Consider the following 27,539-nt stretch of genomic DNA (forward strand, 5'->3'; position numbering starts at 1 on the left):
ATGTAGGTGAAGATGGTTATGGATTGGAGATTTTTGGGCCTATTGAGACACATTGTATATTGTCACATCAACAAATGAAGGCCTATTTGGAAGGGTACTGCACCATCGGTTTAGCTACATGTTTACCTGTTTAGTCTTTGCACATAATTCAGACACACGTTATTAAAATATTCGTATTCAAGTGAAAATGACAACAGGAAATAACAAACAGACATCTGCATGGAAACCTGCAAAGGAATATGACGAAAGCAATATTTTCATTTTACATGAATAAGGTATTTAATCAAACCCAATTAGGATTTTTAAACATTTTGTAGGTGTATACTTAAAAGCATATGGGACCGTTGCTGCTCAAGAGTGATGAAAACACAAAGGTTAGTATGAATATGTTTTACAATGAAGGAATGAGGACAAACGACACAAGATGGTTCAGGGATGACGTGAGTCACAGAAACAATGAAATACAGTTTAACACTAATTTTGTTTACCTTCAGATTGAATTTAACTGCACTGTTGCCAACATGAATGAATGAGAGCTGCATTGGACAATTAGGCACTAATGCTCTTCAAGGCCTCTAGTTCTCAGCTTTCAGCTCGGTACCCCAATGGTCGAGGAATTAGCCCCATCTAGTGAGGGTTTGCTTCAATTACAATAAACTATGCCTTACATTCGAAGTTTAGGACTATGATGCACCCCAAATCGATTTGTAACTTTGTTGACTTACTGACTATGATGTAACATAGCCAACTAAAAGTCCATTGTTGATCCCTGATTAAAACTGCATGACAATATTATAATTAAAATGTCACATTGTTTCGTGATTAATTGTGAATAGGGGAGCCTAAACTAATAAAGCAGATTCGCGCCTATTTGTGTTTGTTCGTTTGTAATTGAAATTGCCTATTTATTCATGGTCAATGCTATCAAGGATCCTTGGGAAGTCCCTAACCATAACCCCTACCCTAACACTAACCATTAAACTTACCTAACCCTAACCCTTATCTTATCCATTTAAAATGTAAACTTTAATGGGGCATGGACGTCCCAAGGAACACGGATAGAACGGACTATTTATTCATGTTCTGATGAAAGCTCACAATCGTATGTGTTAGCAACAGTTCTTCTTTACATGCATGCTTAAACCAAGTCATCACGTTGCTTATTTGACATTAAAAAACACTGTTTAGTTTGTAACATTTCGGTCAACTCGCCATGCTTCTGGGTCTTCATCTTGGGCATTATAAGAGACGCCTATCTCATCATGCATTACTTTACCTGGACCCAGTTACCCATAGTGATGGAATTTAGGCTTTACCAGTGTTTTAATGATGCATATTTTCCAAAGACACCGCGCAGAAAAAAAAACTTTGTAACAACGCGGAGTGGCTCCATTTGGCCCTCATTGACATGAATGGTTGACGATAGGTGAGGGTGGGGAGATCCTGTATAAACAAACTCACTCCACAGCGGCTGTGCGCTGCTCCATGAAGCGCAATAAGTATGAATGCCCTGACTTCTGCAGAGACCATATCACAGTAAATGCTGCACGGCCAATGCAGACGTCAGATCGACCATGTACGGACTTTTCAGTGTGTTGTTGGAGCATCAAAAGAACGGCAGCGCCGCTCTTGGGTAAGCTTTCTCCATTCAAACCCTACATTATAGACCTACTGACAGGATCTGACGGATCAACTCATACTAGGATTACCATCTATAGTTGCAAATATTGAGGCAGGGCATTATAATGCTTAGGCTTACCCTATAATTTTTACATTTTAGCCATTTAGCAGATGCTCTTATCCAGAGCGACTTACAGTAGTGAAGCATACATTTCCTTTCATGGATTTTTTTTTTAATACTGGCCCCCATGGGAACCGTGGGAATCGAACCCACAACCTTGGCGTTGCAAACACCATGCTCTACCAACTGAGCCACAGGGAAGGCCATATAATATATAATGTACTAAACGAAATAATATATAATAATGTACTAAACTCATACTTGTATTAGACAAACAGAACTCAATTGACTGAACTATATAGGACTACGTAGCCTAACCTATAGGACTACCCTATGTTTTTATGCAGTGATCACGGGTTTTAATTTTAAGCATATTTTTTATTCTTGTCTTGTTTGTAACAATAGCAAAGACATTGGCAACCGCGTGGTGAACTTCATTCCGAAGATATCACCGGCCACAGAGAGACAGATAAACAGCTTGATTTGATGTTTAGCAGGGAGGTCTTCTGCGTATGAAGTGACGCAAAAGGGCATCGCATACGCCTCGATCACACCTACTGCACAATTGCACAAAATGGTATGTACGCATCATCATCTGGATATGTGTGCAACGAAAGTTAAACATTCACCTTCTGCTACCATTTCTGTCAAGCCGTCTACACACGCAGTTTGATGCAGCACACAGAACACACTGCAATTGCCTCTGCGAAGTCCTTCTGACGTACCGAAACGAAAAACAATGTCAGTGTGATGGAGGCGTTGGCTGTTGTGCAAGTGGTCTGAGGCAGTCCGTAAATACGAACATTTTGTTTTGAAGTACAACTTTAGTAAGAATGGTTTTGGGAAACAGCTCGGATATTTAACAATGCTCCTATGAAGGTTCTAAGGTGAACTTATGGGAAACTGGGCCCAGTGTAGTTCCCACAGACTGTTTGGGATAATTCATTCTGATAGTGTTGTTGGTTGTGTATAGACAATGTTAAGTTGTTTTAGCGTCTCGGGTAGGCTATAGACCAGGGTTTCTAACTGGTGGCCAGCATGCTGAATTTGGCTTGGGGGTGGATTTATTTGCCCCACCCAGGTTTTCTGAGTTTCTTTATTGTTGGACATAAAACACCAGGAAATCAGCTCCAAGTGATTTGAATTTTTGAAATCTGTTCCCAAGTATTCCCATGCATCGTATACAAATGTAAGCAAGGTTTGAAATGATTATGTTAAATATTATATCTGTTTGGGCTTTTTGCGGTCAATTTGAAGCCTACAAATTAATTAACAGCAATTATGTCCCCCCACCACCATCCGCTCAATAAAAAAAATTGGCTGGCGGCTGAATCTAGTTGATGATCCCTGCTATAGACTCAGCTGCGAGTCTTTCTGCAGTTTTGCAGTGTTTGGGTGTTTTGCCTGCCATCAGGTTGCTAGTAATTTGGCTACTTTGGTTCATTTTTGTTGAACTTGAAACTTTTTGAACTACAGAATTTTCACCTTGAATTTCTGAACTAATTTTTTTTGTGTGCCTACAACACTGTTCATAAAATCATATTTTTTTGGATCATGCTGTTCCGTCTGCTGTAGAACTATGTGCTCCAAAACACAACTGACTACCCTGCCATTATTCTTGACAGGAAAGTTCATTACATGACAATGGTTTAGCAAAAGAATAAGTGAAAATACACACAGAGATGCAAATACACGCGCACACATTCTCATAACCACTCACAGACAAACAAATTACAACAAAGAAGAAATGTCATGGATGTGATACAACAGAAGACCAAATAAATATGATTTATGAGCTTTTATTGTGAAAAATAAATAAACAGATATTTCACACATTCATCACGGTGTATACTGTATCTCCCAAAGTAACATTCAGACTTGTAATGAGAGGAAGACTTATGGGGATATAAATATTGAGTTATAGATATCCTGTACAATAGTCATAATGTTAAAGGTATATTAGGTATATACTGCACCATTATGTAGCTCTCTGATATGGTCTTTTCAAATGAACAAAAAAGAAACAAGAAGAACAGATACACAACAGATAGACTGAAATTAAAAACACTCACGCAAAAGAAAAAGGAAAATAAATGTTCAGAAAACAAAGTGATTCACATGCAAAATCGTATGACTCAGGAAACTTGCCCACTGACCAAAAACTATATTAACGAAAAATTATATTTTAAGAATAATCAAAAGAGCATAGAGTATTTGCAGCAATAATTCTGAATTTGAATGAAATGTGATGCTAGTGCAAAAATATTTCAATTGGCCGTCTTCGGCTAGTTGATATGCATGGGATATTTAATATAAACGCTAAACAAACTGAAACTTTTGGCATTTTAGTTTTGTGCGCACATTGCATACAAGCTGTTGTATCATATCTGGGGTTTTCATATGGCTCCATAGAGATATTACAATTCTTATTCATACTATTCTCTATAGTTGTATTGTTGCTTGGACAAGAATAGCCGATTACATTTCTAATCTGAATATTTGTACAAACTGTATGTAAATTTGGGTTGTACAGTATAGTGCGTTAAATCAACAAATAGTCAATCTTAGCTATGTATGATAAGGACTTATTATACAGAATACAATAGTAACTGATTACATAACACTTACATGCCCACACAATCAAAAGTGTTGTATACAAAACGGACATAATCAACATACCGGTAGCTCCTTGTGCTGTATGTACAGAAACACTTCTACACAAGTTTTTTTCTTTATATGTATTTTTTGTCATTCTGAAACATGACTGTAATTATCAATCATGACGAGCTCCTAAAACACCAATAAAAAAGGGAAACATCTCAAAACAACAAAATCAACAATGGAGCACATGGTTGTGCTTGTGCTAATGTTTACTAATGTTACTGTAATGCTGCTTTGAGCTGTGCTGATGTGACATCATCATTGTGCGACCAATGTGGCCGATACGAGCTAGGTCTGGTCCTCGAGGTTGAAGTTACCCATCACCACATATCTATAATTTCCCAAATTCAAACCCTGACCTTATACATTAGGATGAATTAATACTGACCCTTCACCATTGGTTAGGGTCAACATCTACTGTACCTACTGTAACAATGGCATTTGGTGGTGGTTGTAAATGTCCAGCCCTGCTCTAACTAACAGAGGGCTGTCTGGGTGGTGAGTGAGGTGACCAGCAGTGTTAGTAGGATGGACGAGGGAGCGTAAGGTACAAGGGAGGTGGAGCTACTGTTGGAGTTAAGGAGGAAGAATGGGCTCCCTGAGCTGTCGTTGAAGTTTTGGTTGTTTCTGGGGTTGTAGTTTGGGTTGTAGTTTGAGTTTGAGCTGAAGTCCGAGTCGGACATGGTTTTGAGGGAGGGTGTACCTTCGCATCCTCGCTCGATCTGCCCACTGCGGAACAGCGCGTCTTGGAGGAGATCCGGGAGGCGGCCGTTGAGGTCCACAGAGGCCAGGCAGCCTTGGAAGCCGTCCCGGGACGCCACCAGCTTGGGCAGGTTATTGTACATACCAGCGCCCAGTCCAGCAATAAACAGGTCACCTGGAGGGAGGAGGAGAGAGGACACTGACATGTACTGACAGAGTCGATCTTTATCACTAAGTCTTTTATTTTACAGTCCTGGTAATGCTTTGTTTTACAGTCCTGTTTAAGCTGTTATTTGCAAATACATTGTTTTTAAAGAGTGTTTTACGATAATTAATTGTAAAAATTCTACATAACCAACCAGGGTGGACGTGTGCGACTCAAAACCACAATAGCCCATTGAGCTAAAGCCCAAGCATTGGCTCTAGGACATGGGTATTCAGGTCTCAAGCAATTTTAGTCATCCCACATGGTTCACTGAACCACCTCTGCTATATACTCTACCTTTCAGGTCGAGGTTTTTGGCTCCATTGACCACCTGGCTGGTTGCCTTGGCGTCCACCTTCAGCGTGTGGATGTTGCTGTTGTCACGGGTGATGACCACATTGTGCCACTGGTTGTCATGGAGAGCCCGGTCGCTGTTACCCTTGATGACGTTAGGCCCATTGCCAAGGTCAAACACGTAGTGGATGTACCTGAGGGAGGTCAAAAGTCAGTCTGGTCACTGAATAGAACACCTGTTTGACCGATAGGAGTGGCGCAGGAGAGGAGATGGCCTCTTGGCCTCTGTGAGTGGAGTATGGGAACTACTAGAATATGTCAAAATGGTGACATATAACCACTGTAGTTATACACTACATGGCCAAAAGTATGTGGACACCTGCTCGTCAAACTTCTCATTCCAAAATTGTGGGCATTAATATGAAGTCGGTCCCCCCTTTGCTGCTATAATTGCCTCCACTCTTCTGGGAAAGCTTTCCACTAGATGTTGGAACCTTGCTGCGGGGACATGCTTCCATTCAGTCACAAGAGCATTAGTGAGATCGGGCACTGATGTTGGGAGATTAGGCCTGGCTCGCAGTCGGCGTTCCAATTCATTCCAAAGGTGTTCGATGGAGTTGAGGTCAGGGCCCTGTGCAGGCCAGTCAAGTTCTTCCACACCGATCTCGACAAACCATTTCTCTCGCTTTGTGCACGGGGGCATTTCGTGCTGGAACAGGAAATGTCCATCCACAAACTGTTGCCACAAAGTTGGAAGTACAGAATCGTCTAGAATGTCATTGTATGCTGTGAGGTTAAGATGGGGGGTTAGCCCGAACCATGAAAAACAGCCCAAGACCATTATTCCTCCTCCACCAAACTTTACAGTTGGCACTATGCATTCGGGCAGGTTGCGTTCTCCTGGCATCCGCCAAACTCAGATTCGTCCGTCAGACTGCCAGATGGTGAAGCATCTGCGGTTGTTGCTCCTAGACGTTTCCACTTCACAATAACAGCACTGGCAATTGACCGGGGCAGCTCTAGCGGGGCAGAAATTTGACTAACTGACTTTTTGGAAAGGTAGCATCCTATGACGGTGCCACATTGCAAGCTCTTCAGTACAGCCCATTTTACTGCCAATGTTTGTCTACGGGTGTGGCTGAAATAGCCGAATCCACTAATTTGAAGGGGTGTCCATATACATATTAATTACAGTATATGTCACTTATTGTGACATATTGTTATATGCTACTGTAATACCATCCCTGTGTGCACCTACTGTCCTTGGTGACAAAAAATATAATGTTAATAAACATCAAAGTCTAAGACCAGGTGGGATCCCACTCACCCTTTGACTAGCTCCACAGCGATGAAGTCGTTTCCGTCTCCAGTGTTGAACATTATGAAGCCGTCCGGGGAGGTGGTTTTGAACTGGAAGAACAGGTGCATAGAGGTGTAGGCCTGCAGGGTGGCCAGGCTCAGGTAGCTGCTCTTGGACTTGAAGGTCACAGGGTCAGCGATGATGGAGCGCATGCCAAACCGGGCGTTTAGCTCGCAGAAGTCGATGTCTCCGTTCTTACAGAGATCAATGTACAGCATACCGTTGAACCTGGAGTCAATAGATGGGAATAAAGTTCTATTTGACAAATATATTATCTGATGCATTAAAACAGATAAAGTAAACCACTTTGTTGTTAACTGGAAGAACATGTCATTCACTAGCGGCAAACGTATCAACAAGATCTGCTGAAATGAAGCAAAACAAAACAGCCATGTTAACTGATTTAGATATGGCTTCACCAAAACTGACACCATGTCAACTATGTCGACATATCCAATCCGATGGCGTGGTACTCACATTGAAATCTGTTCGCATTGCCTGTAAAGAGCTTGTATCTTGTATACTGTTATGTCTTTCTGGGTGAAGTAACACCGTTTATAACCGTATATAGCAGAAAGTATAGAACAAAGTATATGAGAGAAGAGGAACCTGAGGCTCTGCAGGTGTCCGATGAAGCTAGAGGGGATGGCCGAGACGAAGCGTCTCTCCGTCATGATGCCCGTCTCGATGTTGTGGAACTCTAGACGGGTGTGGTCACCCGCCATCTGGCCTGGAGTAGGGGATGAAGTGAAAAAGAAGAAAAAGGAAAAAAGAAAAGAAAAAGAAAACACTGTCTGATACTAACACAAAAGGGCTGAATTTAAAGAGGTGGTGAATTTCCGGTACGATACGATGTAACAGTACAACTGAATAAACTCAGCAAGAACAATTCAGACATATCAATAGATATCAACAGTTTATAGTCACCTTTCTCAAATAATTATTTCAAATAACATTTAAAACCACTATAAGGATAGTTCATGTTAATTAGCTAATTCTGTAATTCCCGTAAGCCTTAAACTAAATGAGAACACCAGACACATCACCCATACAAACAGTGGCAGATGAGGAACTTTCTCTCAGACTGTAGCTAGTATAGTACCTTCTGCTACGTCATCGTCCACCGTGAGCTTGTAGGTTTTGCCCCGGCGGACCACGCGGACCGTATGCCACTCATTATCATTGAGTTTTTGCCCAGCATACAGGGTCTCTGGTCCCTTGCCTGAGAACGATGGTTGGTCACAAAGTTAAAGTTGTCCTGCCTCACCAACCAAACCTTTGCTTTCCAGTTGATTTCCAGTTTCCAATAGGGGCTGTTATATTGGGCCTTTTCCAATAGAAGGAGGTGATATAATGGGCTTATTTGTAGCGACTCAAAAGAGCAGGTGTAATTCAAGGCATATACTGGGGATGATGATAGCAGAGCACCTTGGCATGTCAAGTTGATTTGTATTCTGATTCATTTTCAATTGGGATCATTTTTGCCTTTTCACTTTGTTCACTTTTCAAATTACATGTGTACTGGGTGTTACTGTGGAAAACAAAGGTTTGGTTATTTTGGTAAAAAGCAACAACGAATACATTTTTCTACAACAATATTTCTTAAATTGTGATTGCACACTGGAATAGCACCTTCACTGCGGAAACGTACAATTTGAAATATGTATTCAGCAGAAAAACACTGCAGTCAATGTAACAATTACACAGCTTTTACTCATCATAGGGTCTGGAAATACCTTCCAAATACTTTCAAAAATCTGTTATTAGTAGATGAATACTACGTAGTTCAAAGAGGACTGTAGTGTTACCTACATGTATACTAGGTTATTACTGTATCTTTCACAGCCAGGTAACACCCCAGAGCTGATCACTTGAACTTCAGCTTGGTTTAACCAGAATGCACCAGTAAAACCCAGTGAACTAGACAGTCTACTGCACTACCATGTACGTGTGTGAGCAGTTGTCTGTGTGTGTGTGTGTGTGTGTGTGTGTGTGTGTGTGTGTGTGTGTGTGTGTGTGTGTGGTCTTTCACTACTTATCTGGCCTCTGTAATGACAGGAGATACAGGAGCTTCAGCAGGAGCGATATTCTCCGGGACACTTCCGTGTGTTCTCACCCTGTCATGGGTGTGCTGTTGATTTCAACCAGCCGACACAAACAGAGTCTGGCAGACACAACCACATGTGCTCAGAACCCCTGGAGGGATGCGGCATTGATTTGGACAGTTTCTTGTTTCCTTGTGCTGTCATTTGAGAGTGTTAACAACTTGACTTTTAGTTTTGAAGGTTGCGGTTATTGGGCCCAGTGATGTCATCACATCATTTCAGGTAACGCTCGTAATATTACTCATAACTAAGATGTACTGTACAGCTCTTTATAACTAAGAATATTAGCTCAGAGTAGCTCTTAAATCACAAAATAGGCCTTATTCGACACAATATTACAATGGGGGTAAAAATATAAGTGGTTGGAAAGGTACTGTGGGTTTATTTCTGAGACCACCTTGATTTTCTTTTCCAGGTGGGCTTCCCAGCAGAAGACATTATGTCAAATCTGGATTCCACTCTTTGTCCTGAAATGCCACAGCAATTTACTGCAGCAATTAGCATCAGACATTATAGGAGCCGAATGTACAATAACAGTAATCATATCTGTCACTCACACACACACAAGCATGCACACAGGAACGCGTGCACACGCACACACACACGCACGAACACGTGCACACACACACACACACTGAATGCGTCTCTTACGTAAAATACCTCAGTTCTCACTCTTAGTCTGTCGAGAGCTTTGAAACTAATGTGCAGCACTTAAAATGTACTTTTCATTCTAGTGTCTGACAATTTTAAAAAACTCATAAGGACTACAGAGACGTGTTGTTGTGCAACTTTGAAAACATCATCCATGGAAATAGCATGTTGACTCCTTCACGCACGCACACACAGACAGACAGACAGACAGACAGACAGACAGACAGACAGACAGACAGACAGACAGACAGACAGACAGACAGACAGACAGACAGACAGACAGACAGACAGACAGACAGACAGACAGACAGACAGACAGACAGACAGACAGACAGAGACAGTACACTAAAGGTTTCCGAGCCCTATTCATGAGTAAAAGCAGTTAATGTTGACCTACTCCCCAACAGTATGGACACTTAATATACCTGAGTGTATTATAGTGTCGTACTAAAGCTCTGACTTAGAGACACATGTTTAGATGCAAACAGAGCTCACCAAATTGACACATTAAAGAAATCTTACTGTATCATGACACTGATATAATCATAATTAAACCATTAACTAATTTGTCGTATTTCACTTGAAGAGGACCTACACTATATGAATAGTATAACATCTTTATATATATATATGTGTTTATAATTTTGTATATTCAAGTTACTTATTCTACTACACATATATATTGTAGTAGAATAAGTATATGTATTCTATGTTGTCCACCTACGATGAAGCTCTTTCATGTAAGAATTTTCAAATGTTTAGTTACGTAACAAGTGGTGATTTATTAATCTCAACTTCGTGATGAAAACCAAAACGCTAAACATTGTACCTGCCATATATGATTTTTTGAAAAGGGTTATATAATTATCCATCTCTAAAAAGGGAATGCACATTGCAGCAAAAAAAAACTAAATCAAACTTTCATTACAGTAGAACTTCCTAGATAACTAAAATACATTCATGCGGGGAAAACAATTCTGTCACAGGACATTATAACACGAAATGTTCTTATTTAATAAAATATGGCCTTACATAAAACTAAAACCTAAAGAGATTAACAAATCACCACCCTTGACTGTCTGTTTCCAGTTTGAGTGTTTCTGTTGTCCGTGATCTATTGATGGTCTGACCAGTTCAACTGACAGACACACCCCTTCTCCAACCAACACCATAGGGATAAGAGGAAGACACACTTAAAATAACACATTCCTTTAAACAGCAGAGTATAATAGTACAAGAGCAAAATGAAACTTGAGTGTTAACTTACTGGAAGTACAGTTTATCCTGATACAGTCTAGATGGGGAAGAATAAATGACAGATGAAATTGCATCCTTCAAGGTTATAGCTGCAGACATCCAAAAACAAGAATTCCACCCTTCCGGGGACGTCCACATGCAGAGAGGCGGCCATTTTGTAGGGGGGAGGTGGGTCCTATATAGACTTTCAGGTGCTAGACTGTTAGCTTAGATTACAAATGGCTGGCTTAAATTCTACAAGTGTCACTGCAATTGCAATATGATTGTAATAACTGGTAATGTAGCAATAAGTATGAGGTAGAATGAATATATTCACAAATGTCAAATCTTTGGTCCATATACAATAGTTATGGCTGACATGGGGATTAGTTGGGTGTTGTATGGTAAAATGTACATAGCGCTTTTGCAGCACTTGTTTAAGTTATGAAATTAACTTAGTTTTGTGACCACCGCTATAACACTTAGATTATACACATATGGGCAAATGTAATTAATTTAAAGCTGCATAACAAGGACACTGGCTGTCAACATTTTAAAAATGGCCGCTTTTATTTTACCAACCACATAGATTCTCCAACCCAGCATAGACTTCCATTTTGGAATAGTTTTCATTTTGATTTTAAACGCAAAGTCTCCAGCTCCAAAGCCTTCACACCAACTTGTTGACTAAACAGGCTATTAAAATCATATATCTGATATTAGCAAGAAGGTGGTGTTAGCTATTCATATTGGAGCCACAGATCTTTGAAACAGTGCAATGCTATTCTACTTGACACTTGAATAAACTTAAATAAAAAAAAAAGTGTTACAACACTTTTATTATTTTGGAGCAATATTTCCAAGAATATCAATTTAAAAAAGCGAATGGACTAGTGAAAGATAATTGACGAGTTCCTTCGCTGACAACAAATTCCTACCTGTTATAGGCCTACAGGTTTCTGTGACGGCCATTTTGAGTCGGCCTATGGGATCCTGCAAGGGACATTCTGGGTTGGTCACCATGTGGCTGGTGGGTTCATGTGTCGTCAACCGCAACAGAAAAGTGGGAGCGAACAGCCGCGATCCAATCAGCACCAGCACCATGCAGAGGCATAAGACCCTCATATCTAACAGTACAGTATAGAGACTGTGTTGCTCAGTTGGTAGAGCATGGTGCTTACAAGGGGTGTGGGTTCGATTCCCACTGGGGCCACCCATACGTAAAATGTATACACGCATGACTGTAAGTCGCTTTGGATAAAAACATCTTCTAAATTGCGTAAATATTATATACAATGTAGGTTGTTTCTATGAAACAATGTATAATATGGGTTTAGATAAACATCAAGAATATGTATCTCTTCAACACTTAAATGTGGATATGTGATGCTTGTTATTGATATTGCATTTGATACAAAAAGTGAATTGTGTATGGGTTAGTTTTGTGTAGCCAATTTTTGTAGTTGCAATGCAGTTTCTTCTTAATAAAATACTTTGATGACTAAAGTAATATTTAGTGTGCATAATATAGTCTATCAATTGCTACTGTAGGTATTATAACAACGAAGCACACTACAAACTATTATGACAAATATCCAGCTTTATTAAAGCTTTAATCAATCTTAAAGACAAATAGTGTGTAAATATAGGTTATGTATACTAGTGCTTCTTTCCTTTTTGTAACACAGTGGTGTGTTTGTAAAAAAGAGAGAAGGAAGGTTGCCTGGGGGGCAGCCAGCTGCAGGTTTGGCTGGGCTCTGTTCTCGGGCTGTTCGCCTGACGGGCCGCAGGCTTAAGGCCTTTGAAGGGGTGAATACCATCTTTTGACAAAGCATGATGGGAAAATGGAGTTGATAGCTAGATGTACATAGAGAGCGTATATAGTATGTTTACACCATAAACAAATAGAAGGAGAACAAACCCAAAATCAAAAGCCAAGAATTCTCAACTTGAAGACAAGAAGATGATGTTAGTTGAAAATGTAAAGTTGAGATTTTTTCTTTCTCAATTTCCTGTAGATGATGAACTGAGAATCAGCTGGAGTAAGTCACCTCTTAGAAAGTCACAGCACTGCACAATGCTTATAAAGATGTATTTGATATACTATATTATAATAACAATAGTGTGCAAATCAGCCATAGTGTGATATTCAAAAATAGTGCGCAATTCAGACTTTAAATGAACATTTAAGATATACTTTATAATTAATGATATCTATTGGTGCTGTGACTGTCTCAAAATGACAATGGCTATGGTTTATCTGTTCAAAAGATGGGCCAGACAGCATATTTATCAATGACAAGAACTTTCAGAATGAAATTGCTTAAATAAAGCCCCAAAAGTCTAGTTAAGAAGTATAGTAATTTCTATAATGAGTGTTAATCAATCTATATCTAATGACACATATCACAATAAAGTCCATGCAAATAAAAGTATAAATATATTTTTTGAATCACTACTCCTTATATTATTGCGATCCTTTACTCTAAGAACCAAACTACGAGTTTAAATAAGAAAGTAAAATAATAATGATGGACGGATAGAGACATTGAACGAAGAGAGAAAGAGTGCCACATTTTTTAACACGTGGCGTAGTCTGTAATGTCATACGATACCTAGGTTGACCGTGAGCTTGACCCGGCCCCCGTCCAGCTCTAGACGCAGCGTGTCGGCCGAGTCCCGTGAGGTGGTGGCCATGAGCAGGCCGTAGGCCCGCTGGGACATGAAACGTAGAGACACGTCCTCAGCCTCTGTGTGCATCACCTGGGGCATCACCACCTTCATGTACATACTGCCGTCATAACTCAAGATGGACGCCTCTGTCAGGGGGGGAGATGGAGGAGGGGAGAAATCGAGAGAGAGACAGAGAGAAAGAGACAGAGAGAGAGAGAGAAAGAGAGCAAGACAGAGAGAGACAGAACACGAGAGAGAGAGAGAGAGAGAGAGACACAGAGAGAGACACAGAGCACGAGAGAGAGAGAGAGAGAGAGAGAGAGAGAGAGAGACACAGAGCACAAGAGAGAGAGAGAGAGAGAGACATACATTTGTTAGTCACAACATCGGCTGTCACACATCTTGTTTAGGTGGAGAAATCTACATCATAACTGCATTTTCAGCACACGTGCATGCTCACACACAGACACACACACACATGCCCCCCATGCTATTGTCAGTTGCTGGTTTCCCATCACCGCTCTCTTCAGGTGAGACTCTCTGTATTTTTTCACTCTCACACACATTTATCTGCCATAACAAATGTTAAATACATATTGTACCTACAGCATGCTGTGGACTCCCCTATAGCGTATCCAACTATATTCGTTTACACACAGATGATGGCTGAGGTACAAGGGAAGGGTTCAAGATGGAACACACACATACACTCTTATACCTCACAGCCCGCTTCTGTCTAACAGTAGAGATGAGAGGGGGGAGAGCGTTGTATGAAAATGCGTTAAATCGGCCATGAAATAGCTACTCTGGCAGAGCCGGGTTTAAAGCAGAGAGGAAGAACATGAGGGGGAAACAAAAGGAGACAGACTGTGCTACCCTACATCTGCTGGAATCTGTATCCACTGATATTACAAGCCTACTCTGCTCGCTCTCCTCCTCTCTCACTCTCTCTCGATTTTTCTCTCCGTTTCTTGCTTCCCGGCATCCAGCCAGTAGACACAAACACTCTTTTAGTCCTCACAGCTGTGAAGACTCCATCCGGAAAACACACACACACACACCCTCCTTTGACGCAGTAGCAAAGAAATTGCTGACAAACTCTGCAATTACATCCCAATCAATATGCTATTATGTACGATTAGATGCTTATCTCCCTCCTCCTCTCCAAGCTTCTGCCAAGGCTTAATATATACCCAGCATAACAGGTATAGGCTGGACGAGGACAGGGGGAGCACCTCTGGGTACAATGAAGCCAGAACCAGGAAGAGAGGGGAAGAGGGAGGAGAGAGAGAAAGAGGGGCTAAGAGTGGGAGGAAGAGGTAGTGAAATGGAGAGAGAGAAGGAAAGAAGTAAGGTGGATAGAGTGAGAAAGAGAGAGTGATAAAGACAAAGTGAGAGAGAACGAGAGAGAAAGAGAGGGAGAGCTAACACATTGGAGTTGGGAGAGAGAGAGGTGGAACACCTCCAGACAGAATGTCTATGGTTGAGTGTGAGGTGTGAAGAGAGATCAGGAAGGTTTAATATCCCAGTAAATGACTGTCAGACTGATACTAACTGACAGAGCGACAGACCCCTGAGGGACAGACAGACAGACATGTCACTATAGTGTGTTCACATAGACATGGTGGCAGGTTGTCTTCCGCTGGCAAGCCACACACAATAGTCAGGGATTAGTTCCTTCAATTTAATCTTTTAATTTATCACAACTAGGCCGGTATTCAGAAAGCATCTCAGAATAGGAGTGCTGATCTAGGATCAGTTTAGCCTTTTAAAACATAATAAATAAAAGGGAAGGGCCTGATCCTGGATCAGCATCCCCGACTGAGATACTTTGTGAAAAGGGGCCCTAATCTTGGCTTAACCAAACGGTTAAAACATCTATTTAATATGAAGGAAAGGATGTAGTGTAGGGAGAGGATGTGATTGGAAAGCATGGAAAATGGAAACTTCTCCTACAATATTCTACTGTGGCTACCATCATCTTTTGTTATTCTGCTTTTTTCTGTTCTCTGTTACTGTCCATGTTACATCCTGAATATTATAGTCCCATTAAATTAACCATAATAAACATCATGAACACAAAGCGTATCCAATCCCGCGGCTGACTGAAAGTGTTCATTAAAGCCAGTAATGAGGTGACAAAGCTGCCCTACCACCAGGAATTTGGGCACTTTAATCAACAAAGAGCTTTAATTGACATTCCATCTGACCTATCGATGATGAGGTAGACCAGGATGGAATACTTAATCAGGAAGTTGGAGAATGGATCTGAGGATGTGATTGGGTGACAGAGGTATATCGCTGTGACTTTCAAGTTGAATGAGTAGGTGTGTATAAACATTTGACTGGTACTGTGTGTTTGTGTGTTTTGTTTTGTGAGCGTGTCGGTGTGAGTCAGCCTCTCCGAGATATGTATTCAGATGACCTGGTCTGTTTAAAGGACACTGCATCCACCGTGCTCTCCAGTAATGAAAAAGCTTGGCATGCATTAAGAGCCAATCAATGTTCATTATACTGTCAGTCTCCCCAATAGATAAAGAGCTGCTATCTCCCAATGACAAAGGTATGGCACTGACGCCATGACGACTGCACTCCACTATTCCCACTGACTACACTGTCCTGTTGACCGCTTGTGTGTGTGTGTGTGTGAGTGCAGTGACAAAAGCTTTGAACAGAGTGTACTAGCACGTAAACCATCTCAGTTTGATCTTCTATAACCACGGAGAGAATAGGACAGGAGTATCCACACCTTTCACTGTGCTCTGTTTGTTATGACACCTGCTGAGGACACAGTACACCTCTGTTTCCTTGTCTGAGTTGTGCTTGTACACTGCATTGGGTTCCTTGTCCTTGCTTTGACACTTCAACAGGACATGGTGAACACTTGTTTCCCCTGGCTCAGCCAGGCTACTTATACTGCTTTGATTCTCTATTACCTTTGTCCTTGGTTTGTGTCTTTATTACACTCTTTATCCTTGCTTGGTTTGAAATGAAGGTGGCAGTGAGATGTGTGGAGAGTTTTTGACATTGACAAAAGCATACCAACTGTGATTTAACCATGTTCCTCCTCCTCCTCCCCCTCCTAATAGTGAAGCAAGCAGCTGAGTGAATCTCAGATGTCCCCTTCAGCTCTGCTGAACCACACTGCATTTTTCAATTCCACACATACGCACCTGCACAAATGTACACACAAACTATGTAAGCCTGTGTGTGCCTGTGAGTGTGTATCTGCGCGTGCTTGTGTGTGGTTGTGCATTGGCGCTTGCATGCGCGCCTGTGTGTGTGTGTGCATATGTGTGTGTTCGTCTGAGAGTGTGAAAGTGAATCAGTAACTCGGTGCAGCTCATTGTAATTGCTGATGAAGAAGATGAGAAGGAGGGGAAGGCTGACTGATTTTAAAGTCAGCTCCACTTTGCATAATTACCACACAAATTACACAGGAAAGAGAAGGTGCCATTAGGATAAAAGATTGGAGGATTTCACTTGAAAAGGGAAGAGTTTTGCTGCAATCTACTAGCAGATGTGAATACGGCCGAGGAGTAGCATGAGGTTGATCTAACAGGTGTGCTCATCTAACATTTATCTAGCAAAACAAACACGCGCACACACAGGAACACACGCATGTACACGTACGCACACGTGTGTGCACATAAACACACACACAGACGATACAGTGCCTGTAACTGTTCTCCTGTTCTCCTCTAGTCTAACCTCTAAGGGAATCTAGCATGGAGCGCCTTCCCAAGTGTCAGCTTTTCAAAGCAACAGAGAAACGCCTCAGCTATTTCGAGGCCCCAGTCCTGAGTGCCCGCCAGTGAATTAGCTGAGATGAAATAAGAACAAACCAGCCCCCCCCCGCCGCCACACACACAGAAATACATAAGACACATTTAGAGAACGGACATAGTTCCAAACCACTGCAGTAGCAGTCATAAGAGACGAATGTCTCACTAATTGTTTTTATGAAATGGAACTGCATTCATCCATATTCAATTGCCTTGGAATCAGAGTCCGATTTGAAGTCTTCTACCATGATAAACATTCTCACAGTCACTGTATCATTGTATCCCACTCGGTTGACGTCAACCAGTGGTGATTGTTTGTGGCGCAGCGCCCACAGAGAACCAAATATGATAAATGGACCTGTAATGCGTAGAGACGTTACATGCCCTCAAAATGTCCTCTGAGTCTCTCAGCTGTGCGGTGGAGAGAGACTGCGGTTCTCACAAAAAACCACATGGTCGCAGCAGAGTCCACAGTCACAATATACTACACTGCAGTCTGAAGGGGGGGAGAAAAGTCAGAGAGAGAGGGAGAAAAGTCAGAGAGAGAGAGAGAGAGAGAGAGAGTGAGTGTGTGAGTGAGGAAAATAAAAGTAAGAGAGATGTTCATGTATCCAGAGAGAGTTTAAAACTACTATCAAACTAGTCATGGTTTGTAGGTCCACTAAAACATGCTGGGTTGTTTGGATGACCCATTTGCTAGGTTGCAGGCTTTGGGTCACTTAGTTGTGTAGTTTTCTTTAAAAAGAGCAAGGTCGGGTTGTTAATGCTGGGATATTTATTTATAGGGGACAATGCACATTAATCAACAGCAATATTACTGTAATGTAACATCCATGTAAATGTGCCGGAGTTAGCCAAAAGCTAGCCACTATACAAATACTCACTAAAACAATACAAAATACAAATACATTACATCCAATAATACATCATTCTAACAACAACACCATCATCAACTGTCGTCTTACATATGAGCAACCACAGATACCTCGAAAGGGGACAACGTAATCCCCTCTAGTTACTGCCTTTGTTATCCTGGAGGTGCTTTCCTTGAGCATGATATGCCGGCATAGGGGTGGAGGGGTAAGACCATTCAGGATCTTAAAGACAAGGCTTCCATCTACATACTGCTTAAAGCTATCCAGACTAAATCAATTATGTATGTAAATATTATGGCAGTGGTGGTAACAGATCATTTTTTTTAAAATCAAAAATCTTAAGTGTTTGTTTGTAGAGTGATTCAATTGGTTTCAGAATTGTAGCTCCTGCAAGTGACCAGCATGTGAGGGAATATCTCAGATGTGAGAAGATCATAGCATGCATATATAGTTTGGCGGCCTACAGAGGAAGGAAAGGTCTGATAAACCTAAAGTTGGATAATCCAAACTTGACCGTGTTAACCTTCTTCTTCACATGTTTCTTAAATGTCAAGTTGAAGCCCAAAATGACGCCGAGATACTTGAAGTTAGACACAACTTTCAGATTCTCCCCATTAACAAGAACAGCTCGTTGGGAAGAATCAATGGATTTCTTAAAAGCAGGCAAGAATTAGTCATCCATTTAGTAACATGTACCATAGCTTTCAGTTAACTTGCTTAACAACTAGTTGTCTATTTTTTGAGGGTACATACAGAACTGTACCATCTGCAGACATCTGCATGTTAACTTGCGGGCAAGCAAGTGGGAGATCATTTATAAAGATGGTAAACAGAAGGGGGCCTAATATAGACCCTTGTGGGACCCCAATGTTATAATAAAGAGAGTCCGACTAAGTGTCCCCCAAACAAACCCTTTGACCTGTGTTTGTCAGATAGGAATACATCCAACTAATAACTTCAGTGGACACATTAAGGGATAGGAGGAATACAGCAGACTTCCAAGCATTGGGGAAGGGTTGTGGAGATATGACCAAGTGGGTGGGTTAATTATCCCGCCAAATCCAGAAGATCGAAGTGATCCAGCAAGCTCATGAATTAGGATTGTTGCAATTGTAGCAAGTCCACCAGACAGTGCAGCCAGCGCTGAGTGGAATTATATTTCAATGGACAAATGGGCAAGGTGTTGTGGCTGACCAAAAACTGTGAATAAAACGCTGCCTAACATTACTAACCTGTTGGGGATAGGGGGCAGTATTTGCACGGCCGGATAAAAAAACGTACCCGATTTAATCTGGTTCCTACTCCTGCCCAGTAACTAGAATATGCATATAATTATTGGCTTTGGATAGAAAACACCCTAAAGTTTCTAAAACTGTTTGAATGGTGTCTGTGAGTATAACAGAACTCATTTGGCAGGCCAAAACCTGAGAAGATTGCTGACAGGAAGTGGCCTGTCTGACAATTTCTTGCCCTCCTTGATCATCTCTAACAAATACAGGGGATCTCTGGCATGACGTGACACTTCCTACGGCTCCCATAGGCTCTCAGAAGGCGGGAAAAAGCTGAACGATGTAATTCCATCCCCAGGCTGAAACACATTAGCGCGTTTGGCAAGTGCTCTATCAGAGGGCCATTAGACTGAGGCTCGTGCATGAGGGGATAGCATGCTTTTACATTCACTCTCTTTGTAATAAAAAACGATTTCCCGGTCGGAATATTATCGCTTTTTTACGAGAAAAATGGCATAAAAATTTATTTTAAACAGCGGTTGACATGCTTCGAAGTACGGTAATGGAATATTTACAAATTTTTTGTCACGAAATGCGCCATGCTCGTCACCCTTATTTACCCTTTCGGATAGTGTCTTGAACGCACGAACAAAACGCCGCTATTTGGATATAACAATGGATTATTTGGGACCAAACCAACATTTGTTATTGAAGTAGAAGTCCTGGGAGTGCATTTTGACGAAGAACAGCAAAGGTAATAACATTTTTCTTATAGTAAATCTGACTTTGGTGAGTGCTAAACTTGCTGGGTGTCTAAATAGCTAGCCCTGTGATGCCAGGCTATCTACTGAGAATATTGCAAAATGTGCTTTCACCAAAAAGCTATTTTAAAATCGGACATAGCGAGTGCATAGAGGAGTTCTGTATCTATAATTCTTAAAATAATTGTTATGTTTTTTGTGAACGTTTATCGTGAGTAATTTAGTAAATTCACAGGAGGTTTGCTAGTTCTGAACGTCACATGCTAATGTAAAAAAATGGTTTTTGATATAAATATGAACTTGATTGATAAAAACATGCATGTATTGTATAACATAATGTCCTAGGAGTGTCATCTGATGAAGATCATCAAAGGTTAGTGCTGCATTTAGCTGTGGTTTGGGTTTATGTGACATTATATGCTAGCTTGAAAAATGGGTGTCTGATTATTTCTGGCTGGGTACTCTGCTGACATAATCTAATGTTTTGCTTTCGTTGTAAAGCCTTTTTGAAATCGGACAGTGTGGTTAGATTAACGAGAGTCTTGTCTTTAAAATGGTGTAAAATAGTCATATGTTTGAGAAATTGAAGTCATAGCATTTCTAAGGTATTTGAATAACGCGCCACGGGATTCCACTGGCTGTTACGTAGGTGGGATGAAATCGTCCCACTGGCCCTAGAGAAGTTAAAATCGGACACCGCGATTGCATAAAGGAGTTCTGTATCTATAATTTTTTTAATAATTGTTAGGTTTTTTGTGAACGTTTATCGTGAGTAATTTAGTAAATTCACCGGAAGTGTTCGGTGGGAATGCTAGTCACATGCTAGTCACATGCTAATGTAAAAAGCTGTTTTTTGATATAAATATGAACTTGATTGAACAAAACATGCATGTATTGTATAACATAATGTCCTAGGAGTGTCATCTGATGAAGATCATCAAAGGTTAGTGCTGCATTTAGCTGTGGTTTTGTTTTTTGTGACATTATATGCTAGCTTGAAAAATGGGTGTCTGATTATTTCTGGCTGGGTACTCTGCTGACATAATCTAATGTTTTGCTTTCGCTGTAAAGCCTTTTTGAAATCGAACAGTGTGGTTAGATTAACGAGAGTCTTGTCTTTAAAATGGTGTAAAATAGTCATATGTTTGAGAAATTGAAGTAATAGCATTTCTAAGGTATTTGAATATCGCGCCACAGGATTCCACTGGCTGTTGACTAGGGTGGGACGCAAACGTCCCACCTAGCCCAGAGAGGCTAATGATCCATTCAGATTAAAAAGACATAGTATGTAATTATGATAGCTATCTCAGTCATTGACAATTTTAGACAATGTTAGCTAGCATGCTAGCAAGTAAACACCTGCATGCATGCTAGCTAGCAAACTATTTTCCTGTGCTGTGTGTGTTTGCAAAAATGTAAGGTTTTTGTTGAAGTTTTGCTAGCTAGCTATGTCAGTGTCTGTAGCTAGAAAGCTTCTCTTCTGTAAGCCTAACATTAACTTTACTGGGTGGTGCAATGACTTTCACGTCAGGTAGCTAGCTAGATAACTTAGCTTAGCTAGCTAGCTCAAACTAGATTTCTCACCTGGTTTGGCTAGCTAGACCAGAATTTACTAAGCTCGGCCTATTCCCTGTTTGTAGCTAGTTGGCAAGCTTATAACTCATGTTTTTATTGTGGTTCAGTAACTGTAGCTATGTTTTGTAGCCTAATTGTTTCTATGACATAAAGGAATGTCTCAATTGTTCATCCAAGTTTAGGCTAACGTTATCCAGTTAAACTGTGTTCATATTATGTCTTTGTCCCTCAGATACTAGAGGCTGCATGGCCCTGAGAGTGCTTTCCCCACCACCAGTGTACTGAGTGCAGGTAGCAACATATTGAAATGAAAGTAGTGTCTCAAATGTTCATCTACGTTTATCTATTTTGTCTCTCCTGTAAAACCTTTGTTATGTTTTTGTCCCCCAGATACTAAAGATGACATGGTCCTGAGAGTGTTTCTCCCACCACCAGCGTAGCGAGTTGGAAAGAAGACTGCCCGCCCAAGCATTGACGAGGGCAGAAAGTCATATTGTTGTGTTAAGTATATATGTATACATGTGTAATATTGAATACTATTTAATATGTAATACTGTACTCAACTACTCTCGTTAGTGTAATTGAGTGGCTTTTCAGTAGTACAGTGGCTTGCGAAAATATTCACCCCCTTGGCATTTTTCCTATTTTGCTGCCTTACAACCTGGAATTAAAATAGATTTTTGGGGGATTTGTATCATTTGATTTACACAACATGCCTACCACTTTGAAGATACAAAATATTTTTGGCACATCTAGCCACTGGGATTTTTTCCCACTCTTTGACTTCTTCAGGATCGGTGTCCCTTCCACGGGACGGTTCAGCTAGCGTAGGCTAATGCGATTAGCATGAGGTTGTAAGTAACATGAACATTTCCCAGGACATAGACATATCTGATATTGGCAGAAAGCTTAAATTCTTGTTAATCTAACTGCACTGTCCAATTTACAGCAGCTATTACAGTGAAAGAATACCATACAATTGATTGAGGAGAGTGCACAATTTTGAACATAAAAAGTTATTAATAAACCAATTAGGCATATTTGGGCAGTCTTGATACAACATTTTGAACAGAAATGCAATGGTTCATTGGATCAGTCTAAAACGGTGCACATACACTGCTGCCATCTAGTGGCCAAAATGTATATCACACCTGGGCTGGAATAATATATTATGGTCTTTCTCTTGCATTTCAAAGATGATGGTACAAAGAAAATACAAAAGAACGGTTGTTTTTTTCTTTATATTTATCTTTTACCAGATCTATTGTGTGTTATTCTCCTACATTCACATTTCCACAAACTTCAAAGTGTTTCCTTTCAAATGGTACCAAGAATATGCATATCCTTGCTTCAGGGCCTGAGATACAGGCAGTTAGATTTGGGTATGTAATTTCAGGTAAAAATTGAAAAAAAGGGGCGGATCCTTAAAAACTTTAAGTCATACCACAGATTCTCAATTGGATTGAGGTCTGGCCTTTGACTAGGCCATTCCAAGACATTTAAATGTTTCCCCTTAAACCGCCCGACTGTTGCTTTAGCAGTATGCTTAGGGTCATTGTCCTGCTGGAAGGTGAACCTTCGTCCCAGTCTCAAATCTCTGGAAGACTGAAACAGGTTTCCATCATTACTTCAATTCTGACCAGTTTCCCAGTCCCTGCTGAAGAAAGAAATCCCCACAGCATGATGCTGCCACCACCATGCTTCACTGTGGGGATAAGGTTCTTGGGTTTGCGCCAGCCATAGCGTTTTCCTTGATGGCAAATAAGCTAAATCTTAGTCTCATCTGACCAAAGTACCTTCTTCCATATGTTTGGGGAGTCTCCCACATGCCTTTTGGCGAACACCAAATGTGTTTGCTTATTTTTCTTCCTTAAGCAATGGCTTTTTTTCTGGCCACTCTTCCATAAAGCCCAGCTCTGTGGAGTGTACGGCTTAAAGTGGTCCTATGGACAGATACTCTAATCTTCGCTGTGGAGCTTTGCAGCTCCTTCAGGGTTATCTTTGGTCTCTTTGTTGCGTCTCTGATTAATGCCCTCCTTGCCTGGTCTGTGGGTTTTGGTGGGTGGCCCTCTTTTGGCAGGTTTGTTGTCATGCCATATTATTTCCATTTTTAATAATGGATTTAAATGGTGCTCCGTGGGATGTTCAAAGTTTCAAATATTTTTTTATAACCCAACCCTGATCGGTACTTCTCCACAATTTTGTCCCTGACCTGTTTGGAGAGCTCCTTGGTCTTCATGGTGCTGCTTGCTTGGTGATGCCCCTTGTTTAGTGGTGAAGCAGACTCTGGGGCCTTTCAGAACAGGTGTATATATTCTGAGATCATGTGACACTTAAATAAAGTCCACCTGTGTGCAATCTAACAAATGATGTGATTTCTGAAGGTAATTGGTTGCACCATATCTTATTTAGGGACTTCATAGCAAAGGGGGTGAATACACATGCATGCACCACTTTTCCGTTATTTCTTTTGACTTTTTTAAACATGTTATTTTTTTCATTTCACTTCACCAATTTCGACTATTTTGTGTATGCCCATTACATGAAATCCAAATAAAAATCCATTTAAATTTCAGGTTGTAATGCAACAAAACAGGAAAAATGCCAAAGGGGATAAATACTTTTGCAAGGCACTATACATGTGGACGTGGGTGGCGGATGGGCATAATCATCTGCCTCTGGTTCCAAAGGTACCATGTTTTAAATTTCAAATTCAAATTTTATTTGTCACATGCACCTAATACTACAGGTGTAGACCTTACTTACAAGCCCTTAACCCTTAACTCTATTTCTTGAACTGCACTGTTGGTTAAGAAAATATTTACTAAATAAAAATAAAGTACAAATAAAAAGCAACACAGTAGAATTACATAACAATAACGAGGCTATATAAAGGGGGCACCGGTACTGAGTGAATGTGCGGGGTTAAAGGTTATTCGAGGTCATTTGTACATGTAGGTAGGGGTAAAGTGACTATGCAGCGAGTAGCAGTAGTGTAAAAACAAATGGGGGGGGGTCAATGTAAATAGTCTGGATGGCCATTTGATTAATTGTTCAGCAGTCTTAGAGCTTGGTGGTAGAAGCTGTTAAGGAGCATTTTGGACATAGACTTGGCGCTCCGGTACCGCTTGCCATGCGGTAGCAGAGAGGACAGTCTATGACTTGGGTGACTTTGACATTTATTGGGCCTTCCCCTGACACCGCCTGGTATATAGGTCCTGAATGGCAGGAAGCTTGGCCCCAGTGATGTATTGGGCTGTATGCACTACCCTCTGTAGTGCCTTACGGTCAGATACTGAGCAGCTGCCATACTAGGCGGTGATGCAACCAGTCAAGATGCACTCGATGGTGCAGCTGTGGAACTTTTTGAGGATCTGAGGACCCATGCCTAATCGTTTCAGTCTCCTGGGGGGAAAGGGTGTTGTTGTGCCCTCTTCACGACTGTCTTGGTGTATTTGGACCATGATAGTTTGTTGGTGATGTGGATACCAACGAACTTGAAACTCTTGATCCACTCCACTTCAGCCCCGTCGATGTAAATGGAGGCCTGTTCAGCCCTCCTTTTCCTGTAGTCCACGATCAGCTCCTTTGTCTTGCTCACATTGAGGGAGAGGTTGTTGGACTGGAAATAAACTGACAGGTCTTTGACCTCCTCACTATAGGCTGTCTCAGCATAGTCGGTTATCAGGCCTACCACTGTTGTGTCATCAGCAAACTTAGTGATGGTGTTGGAGTAGTGCTTGACCACGCAGTCGTGGTTGAACAGGGAGTACAGGAGGGGACTAAGCACACACCCCTGAGAGGTTCCGGTGTTGGGAATCAGTGTGGCAGATGTGTTGTTGCCTTACCTTACTTCCAGGAAGTCCAGGATCCAGTTGCAGAGGGAGGTCATTTAGGCAGGTTACCTTCGCATTCTTCGGCACAGGGACTATGGTTGTCTGCTTGAAACATGTGGGTATTACAGACTCGGTCAGGGAGAGATTGAAAATGTCAGTGATGACATTTGCCAGTTGGTCCGTGCACGCTCTGAGTACACGCCCTGGAAATCCATGGCCCCGCAGCCTTGTGAATGTTGACCTGTTTACTCACATCGGCTACGGAGAGTGTGATCACACATTCGCCCGGAACAGCTGGTGCTCTCATGCATGCTTCAGTATTGCTTGCCTCGAAGCAAGCATGAAATGCATTTAGCTCATCTGGTAGGCTCGCGTCACTGGGCAGCTCACGGCTGGGTTTCCTTTTGTAGAGTCACTGGTACTTCCTGTTTTAGTTTTTGCTTGTAAGCAGGAATCAGGAGGATAGAGTTAAGGTCAGATTTGCCAAATGGAGGGTGAGGGAGAGCTTTGTATGCTTCTCTGTGTGTGGTGTAAAGGTGGTCTAGAATTTGACATGCTGGTAGAAATGAAGTAAAACGGATTCGAGTTTGCCTGCATTAAAGTCCCTGGCCACTAGGAGCGCCGCTTCTGGACGAGCATTTTCTTTAACGCTTATGGCCTTATACAGCTCGTTGAGTCCAGTATATAGATGGCTACGAATAATATAGATGAGAACTCTCTTGGTAGATATTGTGGAACTACAGCTTATAACGAGGTACACAACATCAGGCGAGCAATACCTCGAGACTATTAACATGTACCAGCAGTTACTGACAAATAGACACACAGCCCTGCCCCTTGTCTTACCAGATGTAGCTACTCCGTCCTGGGGATACACAGAAAAACCAGCCAGCTCAAACGTGCAATTAAGCAAAAATAAACACACTTTTTGAAGAAGCAACAACTGCATGGGAATGCCCCTGTCTGTGTGTGTCAGGGCTTGACATAAAGGGAGGTTCTGGAAACCCTCCGGGCCAGTCCATCATATCATCCCTGTAACTGGCCTGCTCGGGCCAGTGGAAAACATTTTTTTATACAACTGGTTACCCGAACATGCCCCAGCCTTTTATCTACACCCCAGATGAAAGCTCTCTGATGATGACAACGTATGGTATACCATGGAGCCAATGGAACTCAACACCCTTTCATCAATGCTGCCCCGTCTGTGCAAGGTATAACATTTTGTTCAAATAGCAAGGCTGCTATATAGTATATGAATAGAATAAACATGAATAGAATCGTTGTCATATCATTATTAATCGCTCTCTATGAGGCGGGCACATCCCGTAGGTATACCAACCACTGCATCAGGATGACTACCATCCAGCAGCTCTCCGATGCAGGTCTGGAGGCCAGAGAGATAATGAGTGTGAGCGGGCACAGGGCTGAAAGCTCTCTTAGGAGCTATTGGAAGCCGTCCACGAAAAACAGGAGGAGATGGAGTAACATCCTAACAGCTGCATGCGACAACAGTTGTTTCTGAGAAATGGCGCCCAGCTGTGCTTGAGACCCCGGCATCAGACAGCTACTTCAGTAATTGCACACTTCAATTTTACTATGCAAAAACCAGACGTGCGCTGTTTTTCAGAACCATGGACAGCGTCCTTAGAAACCAAGGTCTGGAACTTTCAACCAGCGTTTGGGTAGTTTTGCTTTACATGGCAGTCAATACAACGCCTAAAATGTCACTTGACAACCGGTGTTAGTGAATGTAGGGTCATGTTTTGTTTAAAAATGGATGGTTTTGGAAATAATCTAGATGTTTTATGCTGGTAGCCCGTTGTATAAAAGCAATAATACACTCGAGGCCA

The 27,539-nt window shown here is 41.4% G+C and overlaps 1 protein-coding gene across 24 annotated transcripts in view; it reads right to left on the bottom strand.

The window, feature by feature from the left end:
• nrxn3a (neurexin 3a) overlaps positions 1-27,539 on the bottom strand; it is a 433,709-nt gene that overhangs the window by 275,538 nt on the left and 130,632 nt on the right. For 21 of the 24 annotated variants that reach the window (XR_006769933.1, XR_006769930.1, XR_006769931.1 and 18 more), the window contains 7 exons: positions 13,571-13,774; positions 10,987-11,013; positions 8,066-8,185; positions 7,573-7,693; positions 6,931-7,191; positions 5,607-5,797; positions 5,106-5,279 (listed from right to left, as the gene is read on the bottom strand). Coding sequence is in view for 20 of the 24 variants with exons in the window: in XM_045718507.1 (XP_045574463.1) it covers positions 5,106-5,279; positions 5,607-5,797; positions 6,931-7,191; positions 7,573-7,693; positions 8,066-8,185; positions 10,987-11,013; positions 13,571-13,774 (1,098 nt within the window). In the remaining 4 variants the exon portion in view is untranslated. The remainder of the gene's footprint in view (positions 1-5,105; positions 5,280-5,606; positions 5,798-6,930; positions 7,192-7,572; positions 7,694-8,065; positions 8,186-10,986; positions 11,014-13,570; positions 13,775-27,539) is intronic. The other 3 variants (XM_045718474.1, XM_045718470.1, XM_045718469.1) reach the window with 1 other exon arrangement.

The sequence above is a fragment of the Salmo salar genome, chromosome ssa01, assembly GCF_905237065.1.
Source record: "Salmo salar chromosome ssa01, Ssal_v3.1, whole genome shotgun sequence".
NCBI classification, from domain to species: Eukaryota; Metazoa; Chordata; class Actinopteri; order Salmoniformes; family Salmonidae; genus Salmo; species Salmo salar.